At 46.4% G+C, this 14,417-nt stretch overlaps 1 protein-coding gene across 4 annotated transcripts in view; it reads left to right on the top strand.

Annotated features, from left to right (window-relative positions):
- Positions 1 to 12,116, top strand: part of LOC135260445 (enhancer of polycomb homolog 1-like) — a 33,273-nt gene extending 21,157 nt beyond the window's left edge. For 2 of the 4 annotated variants that reach the window (XM_064345662.1, XM_064345660.1), the window contains exons 7-14: positions 521 to 673; positions 798 to 887; positions 1,654 to 1,802; positions 2,934 to 3,286; positions 6,145 to 6,263; positions 6,928 to 7,069; positions 7,584 to 8,064; positions 10,634 to 12,116. In XM_064345662.1, coding sequence (XP_064201732.1) covers positions 521 to 673; positions 798 to 887; positions 1,654 to 1,802; positions 2,934 to 3,286; positions 6,145 to 6,263; positions 6,928 to 7,069; positions 7,584 to 8,064; positions 10,634 to 10,706 — 1,560 coding nt within the window. In that variant the 3' untranslated portion in view covers positions 10,707 to 12,116. The remainder of the gene's footprint in view (positions 1 to 520; positions 674 to 797; positions 888 to 1,653; positions 1,803 to 2,933; positions 3,287 to 6,144; positions 6,264 to 6,927; positions 7,070 to 7,583; positions 8,065 to 10,633) is intronic. The other 2 variants (XR_010331569.1, XM_064345661.1) reach the window with 2 other exon arrangements.
- The last annotated feature ends 2,301 nt before the right edge of the window (positions 12,117 to 14,417 follow it).

Here is a 14,417-nt window from a genome sequence, read left to right as displayed (position 1 = left end):
CTGAGTTTCCTATGAGCTTTTATCAGTGTGCAGTTAGCACCTTAAGACAGTTTGCACCCCCTGCATTGATTCTCTGCTCCTGCTGTGTTGCAAAATGAAACTAGTGTTCAGTTGATGGGACTGCAGATTAAATCTGACTTTGTGACCTAGACTGTAGATCAGTGGAGCGGTCGTGGGCACCGCTGAAGCGGTTAGCGCTCACTCAATTTATGCTAGCTTATTTAGTGCAAGCTCGTTTAGTGCTCACTCATTTAGCGCCAGCATGTTTTACGCTTGATTGTTTAGCGCTAACTCATTTAGCACTCGCTTGTTTAGCGCTAACTCATTTAGCACTCGCTTGTTTAGCGCTAACTCATTTAGCACTCGCTTGTTTAGCGCTAACTCATTTAGCACTCGCTTGTTTAGCGCTAACTCATTTAGCACTCGCTCGTTTTACGCTAGCTCATTTAGTGCCAGCTCGTTTTACGCTAACTCGTTTAGCACTCACACGCTCCTGAAACATGCTCGGTGTGCGTTTCAGCCGGAGAAGACCGAAGTTGTGAGGACAAAGAGGAAATACGAGAAGAAGCCCAAAGTCTTGCCTTTATCGGCCCCTCTGCAGTCGGGACCCTCCATTTTCAACCCCAAGGACCTGAACCAGTACGACTTCCCCAGCTCTGACGACGAGCCTCAGGTCAGTACCGCCCAGGGGGGGGCTCACTAGGATACAGCGCATGGTTCAGGAGGAAGCCACGCCCCAATCTGAGCCCTGCCTGACCCCCCCCTCCCTCACTCTCCTCTCCTCTCCTCCTGTTCAGATGCTTTCGGGATCCTCTGATGCAGAGGAGGAGAACGATCCGGACGGGCCTTTCGCGTTCCGTAGGAAGGCTGGCTGTCAGTATTACACTGTGAGTACCCTCCTGAAATCACACAACCATTACAGGCATTTAGCAGACGCTCTTATCCAGAGCGACTTACACAACTTTTTCATAGCATTTTTACATTGTATCCATTTATACAGCTGGATATATACTGACGCAATTTCAGTTAAGTACCTTGCTCAAGGGTGCAACGGCAGCGTCCTACCCGGGAATCGAACCTGCGACCTTTCGGTTACAAGCCCAGTTCCTTACCCACTGTGCTACACTCCGTCACAACCCCAGGAACAGGGAGTGCAATGAACGTATTTCAACTGATATTTTCTAAATAATGATGCAAAGGAAGTACTATATTCTGCAGCTTTTGAATAAATGATTAAATGAAATAAATGAAAAAATTGTTATACTGCCCCCAGCTGCAGGACTTCGGTATTGGCCATGTGGACACCTTGTGTCTCATCAAAGCCATGAGTTTAGCAGGCTAATGAAATGCTCTATCAGTGGAGAGTAGTGACATGGTGACATCACCAAGTTTCAATGAGATGGTATGGCATAGAGAAGGTTCATTAGAGAAGGGGCATGCCCAGTCTCTTCTCCTGCTCTCCTGTAGAGAAATGCTTCACGTCACGTCCAAAGGAAATATCTTCCCATGTATGCATTTTGAAAATGTAAGTCTGTGTTTTCTTTAGGGCTTAATAAACACTTAGGACGTAAAAAGAAAAGATCACGCAGGGTCTGGAGATGTCCAGAGCAGGTCACCGACGCTCCTGTTCTCTTCCACCCCCCCCCCCCCCAGTCTCGGTTGGACCAAAGCGGCGATTGGCCATGGTGCAGTCCGGCAGACGGTGGACCTGGAGACACACGCTACAGATACTGCCTCACCACCCTGACCGTCCCCCGCCGCTGCGTGGGGTTGGCACGCCGACGCCTGGGCAGAGGCGGCAGGTGAGTGTGAGAGACCAAAACCATTACAGACAGGGAAATACAAGGACGGACAGACAGACCAAGAGAGAGTCAGTTACAGACGGGGAAATACGAGGACGGACAGACAGACCAAGAGAGAGTCAGTTACAGACGGGGAAATACGAGGACAGACAGACAGACCAAGAGAGAGTCAGTTACAGACGGGGAAATACGAGGACATACCAACCAAGAGAGGGAAAGGGACTGTTACTGACTGACAGAATTGAGCACAATGAGAAAGTTGTTAACTCCAGAGACAGGGCAACTTTCTGGAGCCTAACTCCAGAGACAGGGCAGCTTTCTGGAGCCTAACTCCAGAGACAGGGCAACTTTCTGGAGCCTAACTCCAGAGACAGGGCAGCTTTCTGCAGACTAACTCCAGAGACAGGGCATCTTTCTGCAGACTAACTCCAGAGACAGGGGAACTTTCTGCAGCCTAACTCCAGAGACAGGACTTCTAGCAATCCAGAGACAGGCAACTTCTGCAGCTACTCAGACAGGGCACTTCTGCAGACTAACTCCAGAGACAGGGACTTTCTGCAGCTAACTCCGAGACGGACTTTGCAGCCTAACTCAGAGACAGGGAACTTCGCAGCTAACTCCAGACAGGCAACTTCTGCAGCTACCAGGACAGGGGAACTTTCTGCAGCCTAACTCCAGAGAGGGAACTTCGCAGCCTAACTCAGAGACAGGAACTTTCTGCAGCCTAACTCCGAGACAGGGCAACTTTCTGCAGCCTAACTCCAGAGACAGGGCAACTTTCTGCAGCCTAACTCCAGAGACAGGGGAACTTTCTGCAGCCTAACTCCAGAGACAGGGGAACTTTCTGCAGCCTAACTCCAGAGACAGGGCAACTTTCTGCAGCCTAACTCCAGAGACAGGGCAACTTTCTGCAGCCTAACTCCAGAGACAGGGCAACTTTCTGCAGCCTAACTCGATACAGGCAACTTTCTGCGCCTAACTCCAGAGACAGGGGAACTTTCTGCAGCCTAACTCCAGAGACAGGGGAACTTTCTGCAGCCTAACTCCAGAGACAGGGCAACTTTCTGCAGCCTAACTCCAGAGACAGGGGAACTCCTGTCCTGTGCGCTAACCCACTGTACTCTCCTGCAGGGTTTTGCTGGACAGAGCACGCTCGGACTTTGACCACGTATTTCATGGGCTGGATCCGGAAATGCTGGCCTCCCCCCCACGCTCGCCAGCGCACAGGCTGGCCAGTACCTCAGACACACAGCAGACCTCGGACAGAACAGCCTCTCTAGACCTCAGCCAGATACTGTTGAACATTAAAGCGTGTCGATGGAGACACTTCAGGCCCCGGACACTACCACTACACGGCTCGGCCTGCGGGGGCGCCACCTCCAGGAAACTGTGCCGGGGGTCCACCCGGCCGTGCTCCGCACAACCCGGGACCCAGTCCAGCGGTAGCTCTTCTCAAACCCGCACCACCCCCACGCCCGTCGCTGGTGAGTTGTGGAAGTGTTTGGGTATGCATTGGCATTTGCCCTTTCAAGGCATTTGTTTGTGAAAGGGGTTTTTTTCTGGTAGCCTTCTTAAAAGGCTGGTAAAGGAATGACAGATTTATAATGGCAGGGGGTGTGTGCAGATTGTAATTGGAAAAGGTCTCCAAGCGTGAAATTTAGCCTTACTGTGTTTCTTGCGTTTAGTTTGACTTCCAGAGAAATTGGGGTTTTGTTAAAGGCTGGTGTTATAAAGTCTGTTAAGGATTTTTTAAATTCCATGTATGAGTCATTGCCATTTTAATGGCTCTTTTGGGCTGTTTTGCATTCATGTGTGATTTTCCAGGCTAGAAGAATCATTTTAAAAAATGATTTGTTTTTTTCTCCAATTGATAAGGTCCTGGTTGGGTCGGGTTGAGAAGATGTGGGGGGATGCCCTGCACGGGCACATTGTGTGTGTTTTATTTTGTTATTTCTTGTAGTTCTTTAAAGGCATACTATGCAGGATTTTATTAGCCTGTGTTAACAATCAAATAAATCTCCTCCTCCGTCTTCAACTTCGCCTTCTCACCCGCCCGGGTAGCATTAGAACCAGTGCAGCCATTAAGATGTGGACTTTCTTTTATGCTTTGCACCATTGTCTGATAGCATAACCCAAAGCTTCAGCTTTAGCTCGCAGATGACTGGACATTCTCCTTGAATTTTCTGGTGCAGAGCAGAATTCATGGGTCCTTCAATAATGGCCAGTCTGAGCCAGAAAAGCATCCCCACACCTTCACACTACCACCACCATGTTTAACTGTTGGTATGATGTTCTTATTGGGAAATTCTGTATTTGCTTTATGCCAGACATAATGGGACCTGTGTCATCTACAAAGGTCCACTTTCGACTCCTCTGTCTATAGAACATTATCCCAAAAGGATGGTTAGCAGTGGATTCTACCCTGCAACACTCCTGTTAATCCCAGTTTTGCCCAGGCTGTTTCTTATAGTGCAGTCATGAACCTTACCCAGGGTTTTCCCTAGGTTTTCAGAGGGCTTAGGCGCTCTCAACTGCATTTTGGAACAGTTTTTTTTTTTTTTATATGAAAAATGCTGTTTGACCAGCGGGTGTCATCAGAAAAAACGTTACGTGTGAACACAGCCTAACTTTGTTTAGCTACCAAGCCATGTTAGATACTAACGTTAGTTCAGTCGAGGTATCTTTATGTAACGTCAACTAACTAGCTTCGCTGGCTAACGTAACTTAATTCAGTACATGGATATCTATGTAAGTTAGCTAGGTTAGCAATTTCTTTAGTTGTAAAATAGGCTAAATTAGTTATCTTCTCTCTATTTGCTATCGCAGTTGTTAACATCCACAAGAAATACTCCCTAACAAAAAATGTTTATACTTCATTTATTTTTTGTTGAGGTTTATCGATGGCTTGCAACTTGCTTATCCGAGTCGATAGTTGCAACTACCACCCCGAGTTGACGGTACATTGAAATATCCAGTCAGCTGTTTGATTAGCTTGGCGATGAGCATCTGTCACACACACAAACGTTCGTCCAAACACTTATTGTTGATTGGCAGTTCATTCCTGTTGCCAGCTTATCTTTCCGTTTGAGATTAAGCCACCTCTCCATTTTTTTTTTTTTTTTTTTTTTTGTCAGCGCATAGAACTCTCTCACCGTTGTTTTTACATTCATTCTGATATGTCGCCTGAATGCCTTTTTGCGTTCATTCGTTTTAAGGCGCTCTGCAAAAACACTTAGGCGCTGCGCCTAAACCTTTCTATGGTAGGGAAAACCCTGTTACCTGAGACTAGAGACCTGCAGTTCTTTAGATGTTCTTCTGGGATCTGTCACTGTGCCCAAATTTTGGAAAGCCGGTCCTTCCTGGAAAGATTCACTACTGTTCAAAGCGTTCTCCACTTGCAGATAATGCTTCTCACTGTGGTTTGGTAGAGTCTCAGAGCCTTAGAAATGGCTTGTAACCCTTTCTAGACACTACATGGCAAAAAGTATGTGGACAAATGACATCCAAAAATCTTTTCCAAAATTCTATGCATTAATATGCAGTTGGTCCACCCTTTGCTTCTGTAACAACCTCCAATCTTCTGGCATGGCTTGATTAATCTGAAAGGTGATGGATGGGGTTGAGGTCAGGGCTCTGTGCAGGCCGGTCAAGTTCTTCCACTCTGTTCTCAACAAAACCATTTCTATATGGAACTCGCTGTGTGCCCAGGGGGATTGTCATGCTGAAACAGCATCCCCAAACTGTTGGGAAGCACAGAATCATCTAGAATGTGATTGTATGGTGTAAGATTGGTCTTTACTGGAACTGGAGGGTTAGGGTTTGGGTTGGCCCCAGACTTAGGGGTGTCCAGATACTTTTGGTCATATAGTGTATTTCCTCTTTGAATCTCCACTGCTGTAACGCATCGATGAGACTCCGATGAGACACACTTTTCTATGTACTTGTTTATTGGTAATCCGCTGAAACGGGAGTTCCTAGAGCAGGCATTTATTTGGCAATGAATTTAAATTCATTGCCAAATAAATAATTTTAAAAAATGTAATTGTGACCAGCAGTGTGTTGCATTGGTGAACACTGCAGTATTGCACAAGCATGTGTATTAAGTTTGTTCGTTTTCTTCATTTTATCTGTTGGTTTTAAATGGCCACCTGACACATTTGCCCTCAGGTGACCTTAAGCAGTGGTTAAGCAAGATCCACTAAATGCTCAGGTTGGTTAAAGCTGCGGTTACTATGCCTGGTTTTTGGTGCAGCACTAGTCCTGCAGACCCGCCTGGTGATAGAGAGAGATTGTGTCTAGTCATGTCACCAGACGTGGCCTGCGTCTTGTGTTCTTGCTGCAGTGTTCACGGCCGAGCAGTACCAGGAGCATCAGGAGCATCTGGCTCTTATGCAGAAACAGCAGCAGGAGCTGAGTCAACTTCAGCAGGCCAGCGGAGTTTCTCCAGCCACCAGTGGCCAGGTGAGCATGCCACAGTAACTCTGCTGTCCCACGTCTTCCAAACCGCTCCGAATTTCCTGCTCCTCATCTTCCAAACCGCTCCGAATTTCCTGCTCCTCGTCTTCCAAACCGCTCCGTGTTCCCTGCTCTTCGTCTTCCAAACCGCTCCGTGTTCCCTGATTCTCGTCTTCCAAAGCACTCCGTGTTCTCTGCTCATCATCTTCCAAACTGCTCCGTGTTCCCTGCTCCTTGTCTTCCGCCACTCCGTATTTCCTGCTCCTCGTCTTCCAAACCGCTCCGTATTTCCTGCTCCTCGTCTTCCAAACCACTCCTTGTTCCCTGCTCCTCGTCTTCCAAACTGCTCAGTTCCCTGCTGATTAGACTTGGGACAGTTTACTTTAACATCAGTGCCACATCCTAGGTTACTTATGCTAATGTCAAACTATGGAACTACTAGAGATGCATACAGTACTGCTTGCAATGCTAACATTACAATAACTATCACAAAATTAATTGCCCTCCCCCCCTCAGGGTTTGATATTAATCGCCCCTCCTCCCCTTCCCCCTCAGGTGGTAATATTAATCACCCCTCCTCCCCTTCCCCCTCAGGGTTTGATATTAATCACCCCTCCTCCCCTTCCCCCTCAGGGGGTGATATTAATGGCCCCCCTCCGTCCTTCCTCAGGGTTTGGTGTCGCAGACTCTGGACTCGGCCAGCGCGCAGTATGCGGCCTCTGCTTTGATCTCAGCTGAGCAGCTGATGCTGTTGAAGGCCAAGGAGGAACCTACACTGGGGTCTGGAGTCAACGGCGTCCTGCAGGCTTCAGGTGAGCCCGCCCCTGTTCCGCTGCTCCTGTCCTGTAGGCCTCAGGTGAGCCCGAGCCCAACCCCGCCCCATGGCTCCTGTCCTAGAGTCACTGGTGCATCATACCAGGCTAGGGAGATGTGTGTTCTGCCCTTAAACCAGCAACGGTATCTTTAGAACGCTACTTGCCAGCTAAATTATGTGAAGTGACAGAAGCTGGAGGTCTCTGCCCCGTAGAGCCCCTGCCCCGTGGGGTTCCTGCCCCGTAGAGCCCCTGCCCCGTGGGGTTCCTGCCCCGTAGAGCCCCTGCCCCGTAGAGTTCCTGCCTCGTAGAGCCCCTGCCTTGTAGAGTCTTTGCCCCGTGGGGCCCCTGCCCCGTGGGGTTCCTGCCCCGTGGGGTTCCTGCCCCGTGGGGTTCCTGCCCCGTAGAGCCCCTGCCCCGTAGAGCCCCTGCCCCGTGGGGCCCATAACTCATAGATTCTCGGCCCTGTAGGGTCCCAGCCCTAAAGGTTGTGATTTTTGTTTCCCCCTCACAGGAGTATACAAGGGCTTACACCTCACGAGTGCCCCGCCCGTCACACTCGCCCCCCCTAGCCAGTCTCACGCCACCACCGCCACAGGAAGTCCTACCTTCTTCCATCCCTCCAACAACGGCAACAGCACCACCCCCGCCCAGCCGCCAAGTCACCACGGAAACGCCACCAACGCCATCGCCAACCCCACTGCTACGACTGCCGCCGCTCCCTCTTCTCAGGTCGTGATAGGGAGCAACATCCGTCTGAGCGTGCCCTCACCAGGAGGGGGCGCCACTGCGGTCAGCTCCATCGCCACGCTCAGCGCTCGCCACATGCCCCGCGCGCTCAACGCCGTCCCTTCGTCTGCCTTAAAGCTGGCCGCCGCCGCTGCCAACCGCCAGATCCCCAAGGTCCCCGCCACGCCCGCCATGGACCTGGGGCCCAGGTGGGTGGGCCGCGCACGATCCGCCAATGCTCCAGGCCGGCTGAGTGGGGAAATACAGTAAGCTTTTAATAGGCTATTAAATAAGACCCACACTAGTGGTTAATGCAGTGTGATATATGTGACAGGAGCCAGAAAACCAGGCTTAAGTGCAGGGAAGATGATTTTGAGTTTTTTATAGCATATGCAAGCTGAGAAACAGAGCTTCAAATAGATGTATCATACATGGAGATTGGACAATTACTGAGGAAGTAATTTTTTGAAGTTAGACATTTATGCTGAATGGGCTGCCAGAAAACCAGAGATTTTCACTGCCAAAGATTGACAAGCGATTCCCACATTTTTGTGACTTATTTCCTTAGCAACCATGTGCTTAAATAGATACCAGTTACACCAAATTACACATAATGCATTGTGGTGGTATATTCTACCTATTTGATGTAGAATGCATGGGATACGAATATTTAAACTGCTTAGAAATCAACTTTAATGTAGGTTCAAAACAGACGTTGGGATCCTCACTGCCTCTTGTTCACACACACTCACTTAGAATTAATTTATGCAGCCGTAGTCACACCCCTGCCTTGATGCCTTTGACAAGCTGTCAATAGCTGCTGTCCTACTACTTTACATCATTCTGAAAGTAATTATGCTACCACAAACTACTGGGAAATGTAGCTACTTGAGCTTAAATGGATACCAATAGAAAAAATAGATCCTTCTTGTGTCATACCATACAATGAACACCAATTTTGGTCATTTTTGTAATTACATTATTTAAGAAAACTGCATGAAACCATAATTCAATCAAATTCATCTCCCTGGCTCTGTTTTGCTTTTTAAAATGGTGCGGTCATGCACTGTACAGCGTTTCTCCAACACCCCCTGAAACCGGGTTTGAATGCCAGCCAGATTTATGATAGGTTTGCCGTCACTTGTTACCATGCCAATATATCAAGCTTTTTATCCCGGTTAGCTAGCTAACTAACTACTGAATTATACTAAAAACAGCGGTTACTATAAACGCAGTCGTTAACAAAGGTACAGAAGAAAATGCGTCCCGTAGCCATGAGTTAAATACAGAACGCCTGTTCTACCGTCCAAATAAGAGACGATTCAGTATTTTGCGCGATGGTTGGCAACCCTAAATGAAGCCAGTAACCAGAACCGTGATTCTTCATTGCTATTAATTGCGAAATCGGACACTGAAAAAGGGAGGGGACGTAACACCAATTCAAAATCGAAAGAATAATGTTGCTGTTTTAACTGCATTAGAATGCTGGATTTTGTAGCGCATTGATTTTAGAACTGTTAAAAGTTCTAAACTGTCTAAATTCAGCTGGGTAATTTGGCAGAGAGCATTCGCCACATTACCAGCGTTGTCACACATGATAGGATCTCCCGCGGCACGTAATCACTCGTAAAAAAGTAGACCAGATTGTAAACAACACGAGGTATTTCCTGACTACTTGCGCAGGAATGTCATGCGGAATGGTCATTAATATTGTTAACATTGTCCTGCCCCCTCGCAACAAGCAGACAGAGAGAGATAGAGAGAAAGAGAGATTTTCTCATGTTTACCGATCAAATACTTTGATATTATTAATTATTAGAAAGTATACATGTTTAAGAATTCATTTCTGCAAAAACCAGAATTTTAGTGAACGCTAAAACGCGATTTTCTGGAGAATCACCTTATGTGACTTAAGCCTGGGTTCAGTGGCTCCTGTCACACATATACACGCACGCACACACACACTCTCACACTCACACACACACACACACACACACACACACACACCACACTCCTCACACACAACACACACTTACAACGCACACACGCACACACACACACTCACACTCACACACATGCACGCACACTCGCACACTCGCGCGCGCACACACTAGCACGCACGCACGCACGCACACACACATAGACACACACACACACACACACACACACACGGGTGACAAATTAAAGGAAAAACCTGAATAAGTGAGTGGAGAAACATAACGAATGCAGATGCTTCCATACAGGTGTATTGCATGATACATGCTCTGTGGCGTGTATTAAAATGCTGAGCAGGCCCAGTTAACAAGAGGAAAAGATTACATTACATGTATTTAGCATGTACGCTCAAATTCAGAGTGACTTACACAACTTATACAGGATTTGCATTGCATCCATTTATACTGCTGGATTTATACTGAAGTAATGCAGGTGAAGTACCTTGCTCAAGGGTACAACAGCAGTGTCCAACCTGGGAATTGAACTTATGACCTTCAGGTCACAAGACCAGGTCCTTACCCATTATACTACACTGCTACCCACAAAAAATCTAAGTGACTTTGAAAGAGGGTTCATTATTGGGGCACAAAGGCACAAAGACTGCTCAACTGGCTAGTGTCTAAATTGAAGTTGTTCTGGTGGCTCGTCGTGGTCCAACTCCTTACTAAGACACTGTTGGTTTTTCCTTTGTCACCCGTCTATGTGTATGTGTTTATATTTATATAAATATTTGTTTATGCACACACAGAAATAAGTTGTGTGGATAGGCAGATTTTCATGCCGTACTGACACGGTTAGGTGTGTCTGACACGCTGCTGTGTGTTTTCTGTCGTCCCACAGGGAAAACCACGACAAAGAGAAGCCAGCACTCAACAGTATAGTGGACACCACAGTGGCCATGGAGGTCACGTAGGGGCGGGCCCGGGGGGCGGGGCTGGGGGCGGGGCCTGGGTGCTATGCATCGAAGCATTGTGAATGCAACGCGACGGCGGAATGCAGCACGATCTGTTTCCATGGCAACTTTGTTGGGACTTAATTGCAATGCTCATCTCTCATGCTTTTCTCTTTCATTTCTTTGTTACTGTTAATAAGAGGTATCAAAACATCTGTAAATTATAAATATGGCTTATATGTACAGTACTGCATATTTGTAATGACCCCTCCCTCCCCCACTCCCCATACCCTTGTATATACGTTACTTGAATACAAAACTGTTCATTGTGATGTTTTGCACTTGGGGGAAAAAATGAAATTTGCAACGAGAGAGAGGTGTGTGCGTGTGAGAGAGAGAGAGAGAGATGTGTGAGAGAGGTGTGTGCGTGTGAGAGAGAGATGCGAGAGTTGTATAGCAAAGAACTGTCATCACTTGGTGCATGATGCGGAACCTGCTGTTTTAACTATTTATTGTGCTGTGTTTACAAGTTTTTTGTTTTGTTTTTTTTCTCCTGTTTTTTTTTTTCTTTTTGTACACTGTACCTTCATTGATTCCCGTGCTGTAGTTAAGTGTTAGGTAGCTATGGATTCCTCAGTAATTTGTATATTACGAGCATAACTAGGTTCCCTCATTTGGACCCTGGCGTGTTCAGTCTATCGTGGAAATAATGATGACACACATACAGAATTAGGGGGGTGGGTGGGTGGGGGGGGATCACTTTTCCAGGGCTCCCTCCATGGACTCTGTCCCAATACAAGTAACAAACCTGGGATGAAGTCTCTTCCCAGAAGCCACTGGGGCTTCTGAATTAAGCACTATTTGTTTTAATTGCTGCTTTTATATGATTTTGGTCTCTGGTTCTCAGTCCCCAATCTTTTTGTTCTGTTTTGTTTGTTTTTTTTAATCCCCCTTTTCCCTTTCTTTTTGTAAGACATTTAAAAAGATATTTTTTTACCTCTTCCTCGTGATGATTGTATGCTCCTTGTGTTGAAAGACTTCATTCTTTTGTTACTTGTTAAGGATATAAGGGAGGCAGGTAAATGCAGTAATTCCTGTACGTGTATCATCAGTCAAGTTTCTAGATAAAAGGATAAAGAAAACAGCCTGACTTTTTTTCCCTTTTTTTTGTTTTTTTTTCCTCCCCCTTTTTGAAATTGTGCAGAAGGCTGCAAGGCCGGGGGTGCCTTCCTTTGGAAATATTCTGCTCTCTTCTGTGAAGAGTTCGGTACCAGACAGGGCTAGTGCTAGTTTTCTGTTGGTACCACAATTTGAATGCCCAGTCCATTGGCATGATTCAATCCTGGAGGTTCTCTAGTCCCGCCTGGAAGATGAAAATGTGGCAGAACTCTCTCTAATAAAAAATAAACCCAGGGCATTGTATGTTCACCAGCACACGTCTCGTATTATTTCCTTTTCTTCAGCTCGGAATGCTTCCCATTTCATCAGTTTAACTGCCATTAAACCTGTCCACAGACATTCAGGCATTTTGAGGGGTTTCAATTTTGCTTGTGTGGAGGATCTCAGACTGTTGGGGCTCACTGGTTGTACAAGGGCTTGAAAATGGAAGTTTCCTGCAGCAGACCAGGTGAAATATTTCTGTCATGTTTGCTAAAGACAACAGGCAGAAATTTCCTTTAATTGTCCTTAAAATCCATATTAATGATCTAAGGTGTTGCACTATTGCCTCAATGCTGTGCCCATGTCTGAGTGATTTAGCATTTAGCATCACAGAATGGGGGCTGGAGAGATTAGGATACTCTTACATTTATTTTTTGTGGTGCAGAAAGAGGTTTTGGAATTCATGTAAGTGCATGAATGCACCCATGATCCTCCTGTTCCACAGACTTGTTTCATGTTGGAAATGAGGCCTAGTGAAGCCTTTGTAGTAATCAAAAAAGACCAGGCATCTGCCCTGAGTAATCAAATCTACAGTCCAGAATGGGCCTCTGCTCAGAGTAATCAAATCTACAGTCATACACAAATGATGAATGCCATTTATACAGTAAGCTATCATTTCAAGTTCCAGAAGTGTAGTTAACCCAGCAATTTTTACAGCTCATAGTGCTGTAAGGTTATGAACAGCCTGGTCAGGCTCATAGTGCTGTAAGGTTATGAGCAGCCTGGTCAGGCTCATAGTGCTGTAAGGTTATGAGCAGCCTGGTCAGGCTCCTAGTGCTGTAAGGTTATGAGCAGCCTGGTCAGGCTCATAGTGCTGTAAGGTTATGAGCAGCCTGGTCAGGCTCCTAGTGCTGTAAGGTTATGAGCAGCCTGGTCAGGCTCATAGTGCTGTAAGGTTATGAGCAGCCTGGTCAGGCTCCTAGTGCTGTAAGGTTATGAGCAGCCTGGTCAGGCTCATAGTGCTGTAAGGTTATGAGCAGCCTGGTCAGGCTCATAGTGCTGTAAGGTTATGAGCAGCCTGGTCAGGCTCATAGTGCTGTAAGGTTATGAGCAGCCTGATCAGACTCATAGTGCTGTAAGGTTATGAGCAGCCTGGTCAGGCTAACAGTGCTGTAAGGTTATGAGCAGCCTGGTCAGGCTCATAGTGCTGTAAGGTTATGAGCAGCCTGATCAGACTCATAGTGCTGTAAGGTTATGAGCAGCCTGGTCAGGCTAACAGTGCTGTAAGGTTATGAGCAGCCTGATCAGACTCATAGTGCTGTAAGGTTATGAGCAGCCTGGTCAGGCTCATAGTGCTGTAAGGTTATGAGCAGCCTGGTCAGGCTAACAGTGCGGTAAGGTTATGAGCAGCCTGGTCAGGCTAACAGTGCTGTAAGGTTATGAGCAGCCTGATCAGACTCATAGTGCTGTAAGGTTATGAGCAGCCTGGCTGAACTTTGAGTGGCATGTATCTTTAGCCATTCGGGTGCAATCTATCGTGCTTGAACTATGTCAACAAATCACGCCCACATTTGGGGAGCGTCGGAGGGCAATGGAGGACTGCCACAGTTCATGCTAAACTTTGTTAGTTTGTGAGGGTGATTAAGTACTTTTCTTTGGCATGGATCCATTTGAAGACATATTGGGTGAGCTCGTTTAGTCTTTGAATCCGTCATTATGCTGAGAATTTGCTAAACCATTTTTATTGATAGGATTTGCGTTTCTCTGCAAGCACGCACAAACACGCTGGTATAATAAAACTGATGGTAAATATATATATAATCCGCATCGTTCTGTTACTACCGTAATGTAACAAACTTTTTTGTGTCTACAGCTGCAGTTTCTCGCTGCAATTATTAATATTGAATGTAAACAAAAGACGCAATTTATGCTGTAGTCTGCCAATGTCTAAATAAGTATTATGGTACTCTGCGCGCAGGTGGCAGGGATGGCTAGTTGAAATGTTGTTTTCTTTCAATGTCGTATTTGTTATTTGAAATAGGTATTATTCTATCTGTCTTTGAGGCGCTCTATAATGTGCATTCTCTGCTAAGCTGAGCAATGGATTGGAATATGTGTCTGATGCCTTTTTTTCTCAGGGAACTGCTATCAGCACGTCAATGCACTGCCCCGCCCCCCTCCTCTCCCCCGTAACTCCAACAGCAGTGAAAATAATATAGTAGTAATAAAGTTATATTTTTGTTTTCTTTGTAGTTTACTATTGTTTCAAAACAAAAAAAAAAAATATATATATATATATATACCATAAATAAAAATACATTCTTATTTATGGTATATAGTTCTTGGGCATTA

The sequence above is a fragment of the Anguilla rostrata genome, chromosome 8, assembly GCF_018555375.3.
Source record: "Anguilla rostrata isolate EN2019 chromosome 8, ASM1855537v3, whole genome shotgun sequence".
In the NCBI taxonomy this organism is placed as follows: Eukaryota; Metazoa; Chordata; class Actinopteri; order Anguilliformes; family Anguillidae; genus Anguilla; species Anguilla rostrata.
The sequence above is the reverse complement of the archived record's forward strand: the minus strand, read 5'-3'. Positions and strand labels throughout refer to the sequence as shown.